The sequence below is a fragment of the Coturnix japonica genome, chromosome 1 (assembly GCF_054131305.1).
Source record: "Coturnix japonica strain WE chromosome 1, WE-NBRP24, whole genome shotgun sequence".
NCBI classification, from domain to species: Eukaryota; Metazoa; Chordata; class Aves; order Galliformes; family Phasianidae; genus Coturnix; species Coturnix japonica.
In genome coordinates this window covers 83,985,317-84,001,973 of record NC_140663.1, presented here as the reverse complement: position 1 = coordinate 84,001,973, position 16,657 = coordinate 83,985,317, and the positions used below count along the sequence as shown (strand labels likewise).

At 45.1% G+C, this 16,657-nt stretch overlaps 1 protein-coding gene across 4 annotated transcripts in view; it reads right to left on the bottom strand.

The window, feature by feature from the left end:
• The window catches only part of ILDR2 (immunoglobulin like domain containing receptor 2), a 35,756-nt gene that overhangs the window by 16,179 nt on the left and 2,920 nt on the right, over positions 1–16,657 (bottom strand). For 2 of the 4 annotated variants that reach the window (XM_015879379.3, XM_015879385.3), the window contains exons 2-4: positions 12,254–12,586; positions 11,635–11,754; positions 3,484–3,540 (exon numbers count right to left, since the gene is read on the bottom strand). In XM_015879379.3, coding sequence (XP_015734865.2) covers positions 3,484–3,540; positions 11,635–11,754; positions 12,254–12,586 — 510 coding nt within the window. The remainder of the gene's footprint in view (positions 1–3,483; positions 3,541–11,634; positions 11,755–12,253; positions 12,587–16,657) is intronic. The other 2 variants (XM_085526938.1, XM_085526948.1) reach the window with 1 other exon arrangement.

The following is a 16,657-nucleotide window of genomic DNA, read 5'->3' as shown; positions in this document are numbered from 1 at the left end:
GCTGCACATGCCACCACACAGCAGCCCCTTGGATCAGGAGAATGGTCAGTAAACACAGCCAGACCAAGGAATTACAAGACTTTGAATGTACAGGAGGTTTGCTTTGCAGCAGGGGGATGTTACCACCTAGCCAGAACTCAAGACTGCTGGTGAGTGAAGACCAGACGGGAAGATCTCCACAGGTTCCCAGGCGGTTTGGAAAGCTGCTAGGAAGGCAAAGAAAGAAGTGATAGGGTTGTTCAGCCGTGGAAACAGCAACAGACCACTCTTTCTGAACAGAAGTCAAGTGTTCACTACAGGGCTTCCCGGTACACTGTCATTTAAGCCACAGAAGGCTGCTACAAGGACTGCAGTGTGAGTACAGAATCACACTGGATAAATGCAGTACCTCTCACCCAGGTCAATGAGCTGAAAAGGCCAGGAAAGGTGTTCAGCTCAGAACAACCGAAATGAAAGATTCATCCAGTTCTTAGTTCTTGAAATGCAAAGACAAGAAACCTCCTTTTTGGTTCATCCAGAGCATTCCGCTTGAACAGAAGTAAAATTGTTGCCTTTGTTGGCATTTTCCCTTATCCTTTCACAAACCGCTGCACTTATCAAATGCACTTTTTAATTTCAAACTTCCTTTAAAATTTCTCTCAAATTTCCTTTAAAAAAAACCATCAGTGAAAGATCTGGCACTTACAAATCAAAACACTTCATTTCAGACGTGTAGAGTGAAATGTTTTATGTTTTTTGAATACTTTATTTCACTCTTGGCTGAAACTGCTGAATTTCACTTAAATTTGCATTAATTTTGGTCCTCGTTGAATTTGTTGTCGCTGTTGTTAGTCTGTGTCAAGAAGGAAAAAACCAGCTAATGAATAAGGAAATGGCTGGGGGGAAGGGTTAGTGAATTGGAAGGTAACAGCTGACAGGAAATTACTAGTAGTTCCTCAGGTTCTGGTTCTAGGAACCATCTTATTATTTTCCTGAATGACTGACAGAAAAGAAGAACATGTTAATGCAGCTTGAGAGGTAGCAAAGAGGTAGCAAAGCACAGCCAACAAAGACTGGGATATCTTAGAGAAAGGGCAAGTTGTCCTTGGGCCTACAAATAAGGAACAGGAAACATGACAATATGCTGAATTTCAAGGGATGCAATAGTAATTGCAGGGTCACATGTTCGAGGATTGAGGACAGTTTCTGCAGTGATAGGGACTGCGTTACTGGAAAACAACCAAAAAGAAAGGACTATTTCACCACAGGACAACTGCAACTGCAGGAATTTCCAGGAGTGTTCAGGAATGCTTTTACACCAGGGCTTCATGCGACTCCATCTGAAATTACTGATGTTATGCAGCTCCGGTCATCTATGTATCAGAAAAGATTGACTCAGGCTGGAGCTGATGCAAAGCAAAGATTCAGGAGCGATGAAGGGATCTGACAGCCTGCTTTATAATGTGAGAGCAGAAGCTTGCTGCATTAGTCCATCAAAAAGAAGGCTGAAAGCAGGCATAGCTGCTGGCTGGAAATACACTAGGAGAATGAATGCTAAGGGGAAAAACAGGCATTATAGTTAAAGGTCCTAAATAAACAAGTGTAAACAGGCTATGAGCAATCCAGATGGAAGTTAGAAGCAGTATATCAAAGAAAGCCATCCAATGGTTTCAAGAAAGAAAGGCCTAAATCAGGCTACTCTTAAATTTGCTAAGCGCATGAGAAGTATAAAATTACAAGGTGCTTGGGAAGCAAGTAAGATAGAGAACCAGACTATTTCTTCCAGTCCTGTGTTTCCTAATCTATGTCACTCCAAACAGGACAACAGCTCAGAGGCTTCTTTTGTCATGTTCCCATTGAAAAACAGCATTGCATGATGGAAGTGGCCAGCCACAGTTACACAATGAAGCACAGGTGTCAGGTCTCCAGAGCTATCAGAGAACTCTTCACTAACAAAAGATAAAAAGATAATAGGACAAAAACGTGATAGAGGGAAAAAACAGCAAGTTCACCAAAGAGTATATGTGGTCCTTCTGATAATGTTCTACGAGTATAAAAAGATGTCAATGCCCTTTATGCATGGAAATATATTCACTCAGCACCAGAAGAAGATATTTGAAATCCATGTCCTGGTCAGAGGGTCCTATGAGTCAGGATTTGATCTCACAGAAAGTTACGACCATTTGCTTCTGTGATAAGGTCAAGAAAGCAGTAAAAGAGCCTGCTGGTTCCTCCTTAATGCACTAAATTGGGAGTTCAAACAGCTTTACCTGCAATTCTCTAATCCTTGCTCTAACAACCATTACCTTTTCTCAAAGCTCCTCCAGAAACAATTGTGTAACACCAAGATTTAGACATTTAACAAGCTGAAACGCTATGTGGCCTCACTGTCTGAAAACTACTGGTTTGTGTTTAAAAGCATCTCATTTTGTTTACTCGGATGATGTGTGGTTTGCCACTGCCTTTTATGCTTTCTTGTTGTTTATACACACAAAGTGAGAGTACCAGAAAATTACCTGGTCAACATACAGGACTTTTACACCCAGTCAGACTGTAAACAGTGCAAAATAGTGTTAGGAAACAAAGAATCAATCTCTATCTATGATGAAAACCTGAATCCCTCTTCTGGCACACTGAGCTTCAAGGGAGTTACTTTGGAGGTGGGGGAGTATTTGCCTTCTCTCCATTTGCATCTTTGAGATAGCTTTGAAAATAGATTCACACATTCATGTGGAGATGTATTTTTGCACAAACGTGTGAAAGAATGCCTTCTTGGGCACTGTCAGGGGATGATCATGACTCTAGGGCTAAATGTTCCCACAGCTCTTCCCTCTCAAGGACAATGTGTTGCTGTTTCTTCTTTAAGGAGTGCCAGAATTGGCGGCTGTTAGTTTGGCTTGTGAGCAATTTGTCATGGGCAGACAACTCTTACAGCCCATCCCACCACCTGGTGTTACCTAGATAATGCCCTGGCCATGCAGCACAAGAAGGACTGGGCCACCAACGTGTCACTAGCCGGTACTCTATCGCTAGCACCTCCTGTGCTACCATCTGTGGCAATGGCTGTATTAGTGCTCGCAGCACACAGATAGGCAGGGGAAGCTCCTAGCGAGCTAGGATGGGTGACACACAGAGCCATATGGGCACATGAGGCTGTCAGTGTCTTCATTGGCTGCAGCAGTGTTACCTTTGCTTTAGCAGAGAGCTCGATACAAAACCTCTTCTGAACAGCGCTGGAATTTCTGCTGTCACATTGATCCTGGCAGGGCATTAACATCTCTATGGGTCACCTCCCAGAACGCCTGTTCCCTTCCCTGTCCCAGATTCACTCCTCCATTTTCAACCCAGCATACATTCTCAGTAAGCAACAAAGTTGTTTTTTCTTTTCTTCCCCAGATAAAATACACGAGAGTTAAAATGCACACCACATAAAAGATGCTGCAGAAGGATAAACAGACAAGATGACAGAAGACTGGGTAATTAATGGGTGAAATGGCTGAATACCTGGCATAATCTCCACAGCAAAACTGGGCAAGAGATCAGCAAGCAGCCCTGTCCTGCCTAGAAAAGACAGAAGGAGGAGAACAAGGAGACAGGTTACTGCAAGAAAAACACACTTCCCAACCCCTGCCTTAGCTTCCAGTCCCCTTCCTCATCAGCCCACTTGCACTCCTATCAACCACAGATGTCATCATGCTCAGTGTTTGGTGTCTGCCCCTGCACCTCTTCCATTTGCCTGGCCTTGCACTTTGTCTTCGTCAGCAGAGCTGCAGCAGGAGGAATAATCTGGAGCAGAGTCGCTCTGATTTAGGCACAAAATGACAAGAAAAGGGAGGTCTCCTTGGCATAATTACAAGGCAGCATCTTGCTGGAGATATGCTTTGCACATACAAAAAGCTCCTGGACACACACAACAGCCCTCAAACAGAGGAATTTTGTTTACTTTATATCGTTTGAATGGACGCGAAACATCTTTAATGGGAGGCCCTTGGCAAGTCAGTCACATGCGTTTGATACCTGTGGGTGGGGCTCTCCATGTGGGGCTCTGCAGTTTCAGAGGCAGCTCCAGGAAAGGAGTTCTGAAGAATGACTGGGAGTATGTGCTGGTTATTTCACAGTGAACAAGCAACTCAGTGAGACTGTATACTATAAAGACAACCTTTGAGTGAAGCAAATTAACCAGGGAAGGATTCCTATGTAATTTTATGGAATCACATTGCAAAAGGAAAGCAAACAAACAAAAGAATCTTTTAATTTATAAGGGAATACAAAAAAAATCCAAGCTCCACGGCAGCCTGGGGCCTATTTGTTTTGGAAATGAGTGTCTGGGATATTTCTAATACACAGCAAACATCCTACATAATGTTCAGCTATAATTTACACACATTGATGCACTGGCAGAACATGACTGTGTGCATCTGTGCTTTGTGCTCCTTTAAATTGCACCATGTTCGCGCTTGCTTTTTTTAATGACATGAATAAGGTAGGGGACTTGCACCTGAGAGAGATACGCTGTGGATGGAGTGTAGGAAAGGCAGCTAAGGATTAGCCAGTGCAAAGGCTGCCCCACACATCCTTCAGGTCCAGCACTAAGCGGTGCTCAGACACAATGATGAATTCGATCCCAAGCTCCTTGCTCTCTAGCGTGTTATTATCAAAGAGATTGCTACTCTCAGTTTTCCTTAAATGTTTCAGCAGAGCTTCTGTAGATATAAAAAATCCACCAGGATGCCGGCTGGAGCCATAATAAACATCCTCCGAATGTAGGCAGTGCTTTGCAAACAGTTGCAACTCATCAAAGCTGCCTAGTGCTCACTGTAACACCATCATGGGTGCTCCTGAAGCCTTAGCAAAAGACACAACACTGAGAATTCAGATAGTTGTTCCTCATTAATTACTCCTGCCACCAGCATACTGCAATATTTTAATCTACAGATACAGTTTCATGACATCGATAGCAGAAAGGATCAACTGTCCAAGCTGCTCACAGCCAGCCCGTTATACAGAAAAACGTTATGTATGCTTTCTGCTCTCTAAAAACGGGCATGCACATAATACATGCAGGGCAGGTCCTGTGTGTTACAGTCCAAGACCAACAGCAGGCATCAACAGACAAACAACTAGAGGCAAACAGCTAATGCAAGGCTGTTTACCATGAAATCCCAGTGGTAAGGTAGTGACAGCTATAAAGCAGAATCTCCATCTCACAAGTCCAAGCAGCCATGCTTTGTTTCGAAGCTACCCTAAAAATTAGTGAGGAACTGCAACAGGTTGCCCAGAGAGGTGGTAGCATCCCTAGACACATTCAAGGTCAGGCTGGACAGGGGCTCTGAGCACCTTATGAAGCTGTAGGTGAACCTGTTCACTGTAGGGGAGATGGACTGGATGGCCTTTAACGGTCCATTCCAACTCAAATGATTCTATGTTAAAAGCCTCAACCCCTGCACTTGCTTGGGCTTACAGCGCCCTGCAATCCTCCAGAGGAACCATACGCTCAAGACAGAAGAAGCATCCCCCAGAAACAATAGTGATGTGAAGACTCATAATAAAGACAACCAAAGCAGTTTTCCTGTGTTACCTATAACCAGCCACTGTTTTCCTGTCTGTGTAGCCTGTCTCAGTCCTGCTGGGGGGCTGCCCCATGGCCCCACTGCTACCTATGAAGGGGTGCACAAAGCCTTCACAGGAGGGCTGCCCCTCAGCTTCAGCTCTGGGCAGCTGTGTCCCCACCAGTTTCCACTGCATCTCAGCTCTCCCTGTTTCCCTCATAGATGAATTCCCTGACAACCCTTCCCCCCGCTGCTGTTCTGCTCAGGGCCAGACAAACCAGGCCTGGCCATAGGCCGGGTTGCCACAGTGACAGGAGGCTCCTGGCGGTGTCCCTCACAGAGGCTGACCTCCCTCCACACCACCAGCAACAGAAACTCAGGAAGGGACCACGGCTGCTAAGCTGCAGCGTGACTCCATCTGCAAAGGCTACACATCTCCAAGGCAAGCTCCCAGTACTGAACTCCCTGCAGGCATCACTGAATGAAAGGAATAGAGGATACAGAGGACAGTCTTGTTTACTAGGGTTGTCCCAGGCAGCTCTACTTGAGCCAGGAGCTTGTCCTCATGTGAGCACAGATCTGGGACACGTTCCCATCGCTGTTCCCACAGCAGGCACCCTGCACGCCCCAGGCCTCAGGTGGCCCCAGCACAGAGGCAGGCCACCAGCCCCAGCCTGTGCCATCACAGCACAGCAGGGCAGGTGGAGGAGAGACGGGAGGGTTCTAATGGTGCGGAGGTACAGGGGTGTGGGTGAGGACAGAAGCAGATAGGCAAGAGAAGGGCAGGCTAGGGTAGGAGGGCACGAGTAGCATTGGAGCAGGGAGAAGCAGGAGTCAAGCAGCGACTGAGCAAGAGTCTGCGGAGAAAAAGACACGAAAATAATTAGGATAAGTGCTTAGCCAAAAGAGAACAATGGCAGGAATAAAGAAAGCACCGGTACAGTAAGGAGCGCGGCAGTTGGGTAAATACTGGCAATTGCATCAATGCGATACGTAGCTGGAAAATACAAGAATAACCACTGAACTGGTTTCCTGCTGGGGGCTGCCTCCACAGCTCCATCTGCAGCTGCGGGACCACAGGAGGCAGCAGCTGCAGAGGGAACAATTTCTCCCTCAGAGGCAGAAGGTTCTGCCAAGCTGTGCCACAGCCAGAGGCCCTGGCACAGGACACAGCCCCAGGGAGGCCAGAAAGCACCAGAGAGGAAACACGGCACTTGTAAATCCACCACTTTTCCAGGGAAGCTGCTGTGAGATTTATTGGGACAGCACGGCTCTCTGCAGCAAGTTCCTCCACACTCCCTCTGCTCGTAGTAAACTTTACTCTTCCTTCCCACCCTTCCGTTCCTGCTGCCAATTGAAGGGAGAACAGCAGCAGCCCTTCTTGGAGATCAAAGTTTTAGCAGGGAACAAAGACCTCCAAGGAGGCTGTTGCCATGGGGACCTTAGTAAGGGAGGCCTTTAATCACACTAGCCTCCTTTGTGACCAGCATGTGGCTGTCGCTGGCAAATAAGAAGGAAAAGAGGGGTAAAAAAATCCTAGGCAACAAGTAGCGCTCCTAAATGGCGTGAAATAAAGAACTAGGAGTAGCCAGGCATGGGACGAGCAGGAGAGAGAGGATTGGAGTTGATTACAAAGGAGGCAGTGCCCAAAGAGGACTGTGCTGGGGGTGGGGAGGCAGGCGGCCTGCATGGCACCCAGGCCTTTGCCAGCTTTCCCAGCACTGCCTCTGCCTGCTGCCACTGCCCGCCCTTGGGATCAGAGAGCCCTCTCTGTGAAGAAACCTGTGGACACCTTCCAGCTGAGACCCAGCCCTTCCATCCCCAGCACCCAACTGGTGGCAATGACATACCTGCCAGAACTGTAACCGAGTGCTGGCTCAGACGCTGCCGGCAGCCTCTGAGCTGAACAGAGTGAATCCTGAAACAGCCCTCCTGTCAGGGAAAATTTTGCCAAGAACTCTTCCATCTCTGAAACCCCATCCACTTTTATTACACAGTGTCTCCCAGCACACAACCTGCCTATATTTATACCAGGTATTGAGTCATTTTGCTAAGAGCCATCTAATTAGCATTGTGCACCATACACACACGTCCCAGGAGAGATTTATCCTCTCTGAAAGCTGACGCATGTCTCTATTAGCACATTAGGTACAGTGCAATAAAGCTGCATGTAAATGTGCCTACCTCCATTCCTACCTACAAGTATTAAGACGTAACAAATTTTGGTTTTAGACTATATAAGTATTGGCTGGTCATGTAAACTACCAAAGATCTCAATGATGATGAGGGTCCAGGAGCATATCCCATATGAGGAAAGGATGGGAAACCTTGTTTTTTAAAATATAATACTCTAGAAGCTGAGGCTGAAACATCTACAAGATCAGTTATAAAACAATATTTCATTAGCGTATCATCTATGCAGCACTGGCTGCTGAACTGGTTGGACAAAAAGTAGGCAACAATTGCCTACAAAGCACTAAATTCACTGACCAAAGTACCAAACAAACAACTGAAATTAGTGGATCATTTGGCTGCCTCTTCCAGCAACTTGAAATGTTCTTGGGAATGAAACCACTGCGTCTTGAAGCACATCCCTGGAAGTGTTCAAGGCCAAACTAGATAAGGCCCTAGGCAACTTGTGGCCACCCTGCCCACAACAGAGGGGTTGGAACTAGATGACCTTCAAGGTCCATAGCAGAAATGCTAAGTCACAGCTTGAAGCAGTGACTGAGCACCTGGTGGGAAAGCGGAGCCAACCCAGTGGAGCTCAGGCATAAGCAGTATACCCAAGTGACCAAAAGGGGTAGAGCCAAGATCCATCCCTTCCCAGACCTCACTTAAGGGTTGACAGTGGAGATGAGGGCATCTCATCTGGAGATCCCTACTTACTTGAGGATCTTACAGGCCTTCTGAGGGTAAGCAGTCTCTTTCTAAATGACTTTATTGAAGACCACAGACATGCTCATATAAAAACTGCATACATGGTATGAAAAACAATGAGATTAATAGCACTGTCTGTGTGTTTCAAGAGCCAGGTCACTCAGTTGCTACCTACTAAGATAGGAGACTTCAGTTTTTTTGGATTAAACATAATACTTTAAATTGAAATAATTTCCTTTCTCTACAGTAGGTTCACCCACTTTGTGTTCCTAAGGCACAGAGGTTACTATCCCTCTTCCCTTGCAAAAGGAAAGATCTTCCCTGAAGACCCTGACAAAGCAAAACCTAAACAGTCTTTTCAGCAAAGCATATAAGTACATGCTTAACATCAAGCGTGCTTTATAAATCCTATTGGCTTTGCTGAGTATAAATGGATGTACATAAATGCTTATGTGCTTTTCAGAAATACGCTTGAAATGAAAACAGTGCATTTGGGATTCTCTGATGCTACCTAGAGCTGTCCAGATCATGCTCATGCCAATGTGATAGGTACAGGGGACAAAGCTCAATACGCAATCCCACAATGGCATAGTCTGGCTACAGAGACTCGTTCAGAAAACTGCAAAAATAAAGCCAGAAGTCTCTGCAATTTTTTCTCTAAGAAAAAAAAAGGAATACTGTAATTTTAATCAGGATTGGGATTTGGCCCCAGGTTGTGACAGAGCAGTTTTTGACCAAATTCTAATGTCGTGTTTCACTGTGTAAAAGCAGGATCCTCTACTTTTAAACTACGTTTCTACACCTACCGATAGATATCTTCCACTTTTGCTTCTCCAACCTTCCAAAGTTTGTGAGACTAAGCTCCCCTGCCAAGCAGCATCTTCCTCTAACCTAAATGCACTTCTTGGCATTAACAAGAAACAATTAGAAGATAAATCTTTGTTTCCTTTTCTATTCTGACAGAACATCTGCTCTACTCAAAATTCTAATCTAGGCTTAAACCACACAGCAGCCTCAAAATAAGCAATGTAAATTATATCTGGAAGACCACTGCCAGCATGGAGCAAACAGCAACGTGTGGTAGGATAGGCAGTGTCTGCAAGACATACTATCTCTCTGCTGCTCCAATGTCTCCAACAATGAACCCAAGTTCCATTTGAAGAGCAGTATAAAAACCTCTTAACACACATCCCCTAGGACTACTGATGTGCTCAGATCTGCATCAGTATCACTGTCTCTGCAAGTCACTAATACCTCATAGAGTAATGAGATGATATTTTAAAAAAAGATAGCAGAATATTAAGAAATAGTCTCTTTCACCATTGGCTGCTTTCTCCACCTTGTCTTCCTTTAGCCAAAACTGGGGAGAAGTAAAGGAAAAGAAGGGGGGAGGGGAAACAACAACAAAACCAACACAGGTAGAAGACTAAAGTGGGAAGGAAAGATGATAGGTGGGTAACCTGGACTTGCTCTGAAAGCTGGAAAGTTGCCTCTATACGCATTACCCAGGAGAAGAAATACACGCAAGCTGCGCCAAACAGCATGAGGCAGAACAAAGTATGCCCACAGTAAGTATGCCTTCATGCTGCTGCCAAACTTAGCAGAGGGCTGTGCAACATGCAAGGTCAGACCCAAAGGCTGTTGCAAAAAGAAAATCAGATGCAGTCAAGGTAACACAGCATAACCTCATGATTCCTCCCAGTATAACCACAATGACCTGTGGCCAGGGGTATCATCAGGCCAGCTTCAGAGGAGGGAATTTCTTAGCTTTCCCCCCTCTCCCCTGCCCCCATCCTCTGTGTATGCTGAAAACAAGATTCTTCCTGTTACCATGGTACTGCATCATCGCTGGTGTCTGAGCACAACTGCAGATACAGATAAGACACCAAACTATGTCAAGGAAGGTGAAGAAAGGACAAAATTCAACAGCCCACCACTGCACAGCTACAGTTATGGAGACTATGTAATAGCTACAGCTTCTCATGGCAGAGAGCCCTACACAAACTAACACAGATCAGTCTTGGATGTGGTGTTAATCAATGTATGATACACAGTTATACTGTGAATTTGACAGGAGTATTAATGCTTTTTTTTTTGAGGGATCCAGCCTGTCACCTGGCTGATACCTGAAGGAATGAGTAGAGGAGACAGCACTGTTCCTACCCCGAACTACTCAATCTTGTTTATTTTGTGATGACAAATACAGCTCTAAATACGACTGTCAAATTCTCACCTGAGCCTTGTCTCTCAAATGCCCCTGATCTCACATTCTACTGCATGCCCCTAGGCATCACAATGAACTACAGGTCCAAGCTTTCTAATATTTCCTTCACAGGATGTACAGGATCTGTAAGCCCAAAAGCTCATACAAACATGCTGACCAGACAAACATATATTGGTATCAGCAGATCTCAAGGTAATTAGAAATATCATACCCATTTGGGACAGTATAGCATTACAGCTGGTTCAAGCAAACTCAACAAATGCTCCCAATAGGTCCAGTTCCACTCTGCTTTTCTCCTATAGCTCGGATGAGTGCTTTCTTTTGACTTATAAAATGGACCGTAGACACTGTACCTGAAAGCTAAACTTGCAAACAGGCAAAAACCTAATCCACAATGCACAAGGAAGCCTAAGAGAGGCACACGCAGCCTAGTGTGCATACTGCAGAGAGGACAGGTCCTTTTACTGGCAGTACTGGCTCAGACTTGATTGGGGTGATCATGAAACTGTACTTCTAAGTGTGTAAGTACAACTAAACAGGAAGAAAAATATCCCAAACTGCCACACTCAAATAGATAAACACAGTGTTTCTTTGCATTCCCAAAGCTCAGAAAAGTAGGACCAACAGAGACTTGAAAGACTGCAAAAGCATATGATTTGATGTCTTTTGAGAGAAAGACACGGTCTCAAACCTTCACTTTGCTACATGTTTATTGTTTTATGCCTTAAAAACAAGGGTTCTGACTTCCTTGAGACCAGCACTTTCTGTAGTCATTTACACCAGTTTGATGTGTGAGCAGCGTGGGTGTAAACATTACTATTCTGGTTTGGCAGTACTTGCCACCCACTTTGCCTAGGTGTGAATGACTGCACAAGGTGCAAGGCAATGGTGAAGGTACCCATAGTAATACAGTGCATAGATATGTGGAGAGAGAGCAAGAGAGCAGAAGGAAAGAGTTACATCAGCTACCTACTGAAGATGAGATTTGACAAGAGAGCTTACCAAGTACAAGCAGCTCCACTGATTCTTCATTCTTGCCCTCCACATCATCTGGTGTGATAATAAGGCAGTAATAGAGCCCACTGTCTCCCCACATCAACTTCCCAATCTGAAGGTCTGCATCTGAAAGTCAAAAAAGCAAAGTTAAGGTTTCCCTCCAACACAAACTGAAAAAGTGAGTCCATCTTCAAGTCCCAAAACCAATTCATTTCCTTATGAAGAATGGTTAACCTTGTCCAGAACATCCAGAAATTCAGGAAAAAGTGGAAGATGATTAAGACCCTGTACCTGTAAGTGGCAACACAGCTAGTGCTACAGAATTTCACTTCACAGGTACCAAGAGTAGAAAAAGTAATCAGCGTTGTTATGTCTTTTCCACCATGTAAGGCCCAGGGGCCCAACAGTATTTGTGCTATGAAGTGAAGCGCCAAAGGGAAAGAATGACCTTTGGGTTCCAGAGCTGCTTGGCTGAATCCTGAATTCCTGTCACACAAGAGCTCCCTCCCCTCCTGACACCTTTCCCAGAGGAATTAAGTGAACAACTACAACCAGCCTCAAGTACTCCAAATCGCCAAGAGTCACTTCCAACCCCCATCACAGGTCACCAGAATAGCAAAGTTACCATGGACAATGCTGACGTCTCTTTCCTTATAGAAGTCCCCTATAGTGACGGCAGATCCTTGCTTAGAGGCCACTACACGGACTGTCCTTCTGCTGTCCACACAGTCCAGGTAGGGATCCCAGTCCAGGTTCCTCTTGCTCATTGTTTGTAAACCAGAAGTTACCATACCCAGTGCTTCTCCCATCCGGTCCTGGCAGTAAGATTTATACCTCCACTGTACCACAGCTGGTTGGGTGGAAGAAGTAGAGAAATGGCAGCGAAGCAGAGCAGGCTGAAACAACATGGCCACCTTCTTCTTCTCGGGCACAGTGACTTGCAGTCCTTCCACCTCAGCTGAAAGACAAAAACATCAGTGTCATATATCTTGGCACGGCTTCAAGAGGGGATTGTGGCTCTTTGCCATGTTGTCATTCTCCCCATGTGCATAATGTTAAAATGACCATTAGTTTGCCAGGGTGCAATATTCTTCAGCATACATAAACAAAGGTTGGCAGCTTGCTCCCTGGATATTTACAGCCACAAGGAAAAATACTGCATAATGGGACTGAAGGTTCAGCTGAAGTATCCTTATGCTCTGTAGTTACACCAACATAGTGGTGTGCTGATCCACACTTCTATGGCATTTTCATAAGTAAGGAAGAGGTATTTCAGGGATGGCCATATTCCACTTTTCAAGGTCAGATAAGGGGTGAGATCCCACATTCACACCAGTCCTAATGAAGAATAACTGACCCCCTCCTAATTTCGGTGTCATCACATTTGCTCTCTGAAGGTCAAGCAGGAACACCAGCTCAGCCCTCTGTGCAGTAATGTTGCCAATAGCTCAGCCAAACTAGAGACATGGGAAAGAGTAGGTCCAAATTGCATAGCTTTTGCCACAATGGGTGTGTGGCACTGAGAGAAACTGATCCACGTGGGAAGCATGCAGAAAAATGGCCCAAACACCCACATTTTTCACATTTCCATGGAGGAGATGAAGCTCAATGCATAATATTTATCTACCAGTTGACAGGAAAGCTGCAACTTGGAGCTGATTGTATTAGGACCTGAGAGAAGATACATGGGAAAGAAATACATAGCGGGATTGCTGCCACATCCTTGTGTAGCTTTAGGAGAAGCCAAGAGATGGTGAGCAATGCCAGCAACGAGCACTCAGAATAGCGAGATACTGCATCTACCCACAGTGAAATGGCCAAAACCTCCCACGCATGCCCTTCTTTGCTTCCTGGCCTCCTGCACTGCAGGCAGGGATGACTGAGGAAGCACTTACACAACACTGGAAACATATGCAGCCACCTTTCCAAGCCTGGATGTGCCAAGTGGTGGAGGCACAGAAACAGCCCTGCAGCAATGGGGGAAGTGCGAAGGAACAAGTTTGTGTCTAGGGGCACTCTGCAGCTGAGGGACAGCAGGGCCTGATGGTGACAGCTCATGTGGAAAAAGGGAACCAGTTTCAGTACAGTGGCAGCTCCCTGTCCACAGCTAGGATATGCCCTGAGGCACAGAGCAGACTGAAGAAGAGAACAAGCCAAAAGAAAACATTATAGGGAAGAAGGAAGCAGAGGAAACCTATACTGCATCATGAGGGACTGCTGGACTTGGGTGAGGCCTGGGGAAGAATGTAAGACTGAGAACACAGCAAGACTTCCTTATGGGGGGAAACAGCAGGAGAGAAGAGCAAGTGCCAAGAAAGAACAGAGTAAGGCTAAAGTATTAGGGTAAGTAGATGGCTGATGCAGAACAACAAAGTTTACATTAAATGGGAAGGGCTAAAGGTGTCTTAGCCTAGGTCAAAATAATCTCAGAAGGCTAAAGCCATGTTAGAGCAGATTAAAACATGATGCCAAAAGGAATTTGAGTCAACAAACATACACCACCTACAGCAGAAGTTGACGATGAAAAGGAGAAGAGAGCTTGCAAAAGAAACTGAAATGACAGATGTCTTTTAGGATGAGGAAGACACAGACACTAAAGCAGCAGAGCAGAAGGCAATGGGAGCAGTAAGTACATCAAAAGCACAACAACAGGCACAGTGGGACAGAGTCCAGTTGGATACAGCTGCAGACCTGAAAAGCAAAAGCAAGCAAATGCCTCATGATCGGGAGTCGTAACTAAAAGAAAGTGAGAAGCTTAGACAATGCTGAATATAATTTCAAAACATTATCAGTGTCCACATTGTAGATCACAACGAAGCCTACAAACAGCACTCGGGAGATAAAGACAAAGTATGGACAGCACCTAGGGAGAAAGCTTACTTCAGAGAGAGGAGACAGTCACTGACATTAGCAAAGAGTTACTGATCTAGGCAGGATGCGATCTTATTCCCTCCCCTCCAGAGACACCTGCTTCCCAGGCTGCATCTGCATTTAAGAGACAAGAGAAACACCCCCAAAAATTGAATGGGTACAGGCCAGACCTGTATCTGACAGCTCTGCACCTGACTCCAGGCAGCCTGTGGCCAAAGCCAACACGTGATATGAGGTGACCAAGTGACTCATCATGTTACTTCAGCTTCAGGGATAACGCACTGACACAGGGAATATTTAAATCTTTCCCTTGTGAACCAAGTCCGCTTCTCAGTAAACACAGTGCTTTCAGCTCTCCATGCGCTGCAGCGCTCCTTTCCTGTTAATGAGATTAATGAGTTTGGCGAGCAAGGGACTGCTTTAATAAATGATTAGCTGAGCTTTAGCAAATTCTCATCTGACTAACTTTCCCCACCCCATTCCCACGTGAATGTCTATATTGAGAAAAGAAACTTGCAAGCAGCTTTGGGGAAAATACAACATTTCCTTTCCTATCCAAAAGCTTTTGGGAGACGTGCAGTAAGTCATCTGGCATCTTCTGCACCTTATCCCAAGGTCTTCTTTAACTTGTAAAACATTCTTTTCGGATCTTTTCCAGAAATAGCATCTGAGAACAATGCGGTGCCTCAGACTGAGGCCGGACCGGTGGAAACTCTCGATCTATTTAAGTCAAATTGTATATAATTACACAGGGCTGAGCTGGGAAATTATACACCTGTTACTCCCTCTGAATCTATTCACGTTACAGCAGTGGTGTACTACAACACCCATCAAAAGGCCAGCAGGACGCTAGGCTGCCTGACGACAAGATGGCGGCTCTGCACCTACCACAGATGTCTGCACGCACAATTACAGTGGTCTCCTTAGGAATTCCTCAAGCTCAAGAAGCAATTGCTGAGCTCAACGATCTCGAAGAGACTAGCCAGGATGCCAGAAGCCTCGGGACAGAAATCTGGGCTGCTTACATAGCAGAGCACAAAACCAGTCAAAGATATGAAAACAGATGACAAGCTTGGTGACAGCAGATTGCGGCGGCTGCATCGAGTTTAATATTAGCAGAATTAAAAAGAAACGGAGCTGTGCTCTGCTATGTTTTGATAAACATGGGCAGAGCAAGATGAGCCCTTATTTCAAAATCATTATGGAAACGAAATGCTTGCACTCCAGAGAGCCAACCTGTTTACTGTGAATTTCAAATGGTTTGAACTTTCACAAGAGAAATGTAGCTTGTAAGAACCACAGAACCATGTGATAACTGTTTTTCCCTTTTTCTTTGCTCCCCCACAGCCCCCGGAAAAAGTTCTGCAAATATTAATCAAGTACACCTTAAAAACACGGATATCATGGCTATCAGAAAGTAAAAATCTATGTATTTGTATCCATATTTGCTTCTGATTGTATCCCCAAACCATCCTTAGATTATGCATGCAAACTACACAGTCAACATTACACACAAGCTATTCCTAATACATTTTACTGCTGATGAAAGAAAATTCCAGTTAGTGATTACAGAGGGGGTATCCGTATGGGCATACTTGAACCTCGTGAGCCTGATCTTCCTAAGCACCTTCCACAAGACACAGAAAACGAGAGGGGTAATTGAGAGGTGCAAACTTCAGTTCTTCCTTTCACTTGTCCTTCAGAAATAAAAGCCTGTGCTTGCACAAGGTGAGATGGATCCCAGGAAGATTCAGCTTCATTACCCAGCCTCAAGCCAGTCTTTATGCATAGAATAAAGCTCATCTGAAACACTCATCTCTGTAAATAATGACAAACACTGTACTTCAAGGTAACAGGTCTGCATCCTTCTAGCATATAAGATAAGAGTCAAGCCCAAGAGAAGGCAGTACACATCATTCTTCAGGTCAGTACGGATCTCCTTATCTGCGCATGAATTACATCTCTTTCTCTGCTGTTATTTGCTGCCCAGAAAGGTGGGAGTCACCCTTTGGGTGTTCAGGAAAAGGGTAAACATAGCACTAAGCAATGTGGTTGGTGTGGATGGGGTGGCAGTTGGATTAGATGATCTTAGTGGTCTTTTCTAACCTTTATGGTTCAGTGATTCTCTTCATTGTGCCATAGCTACTGCCCATCAACT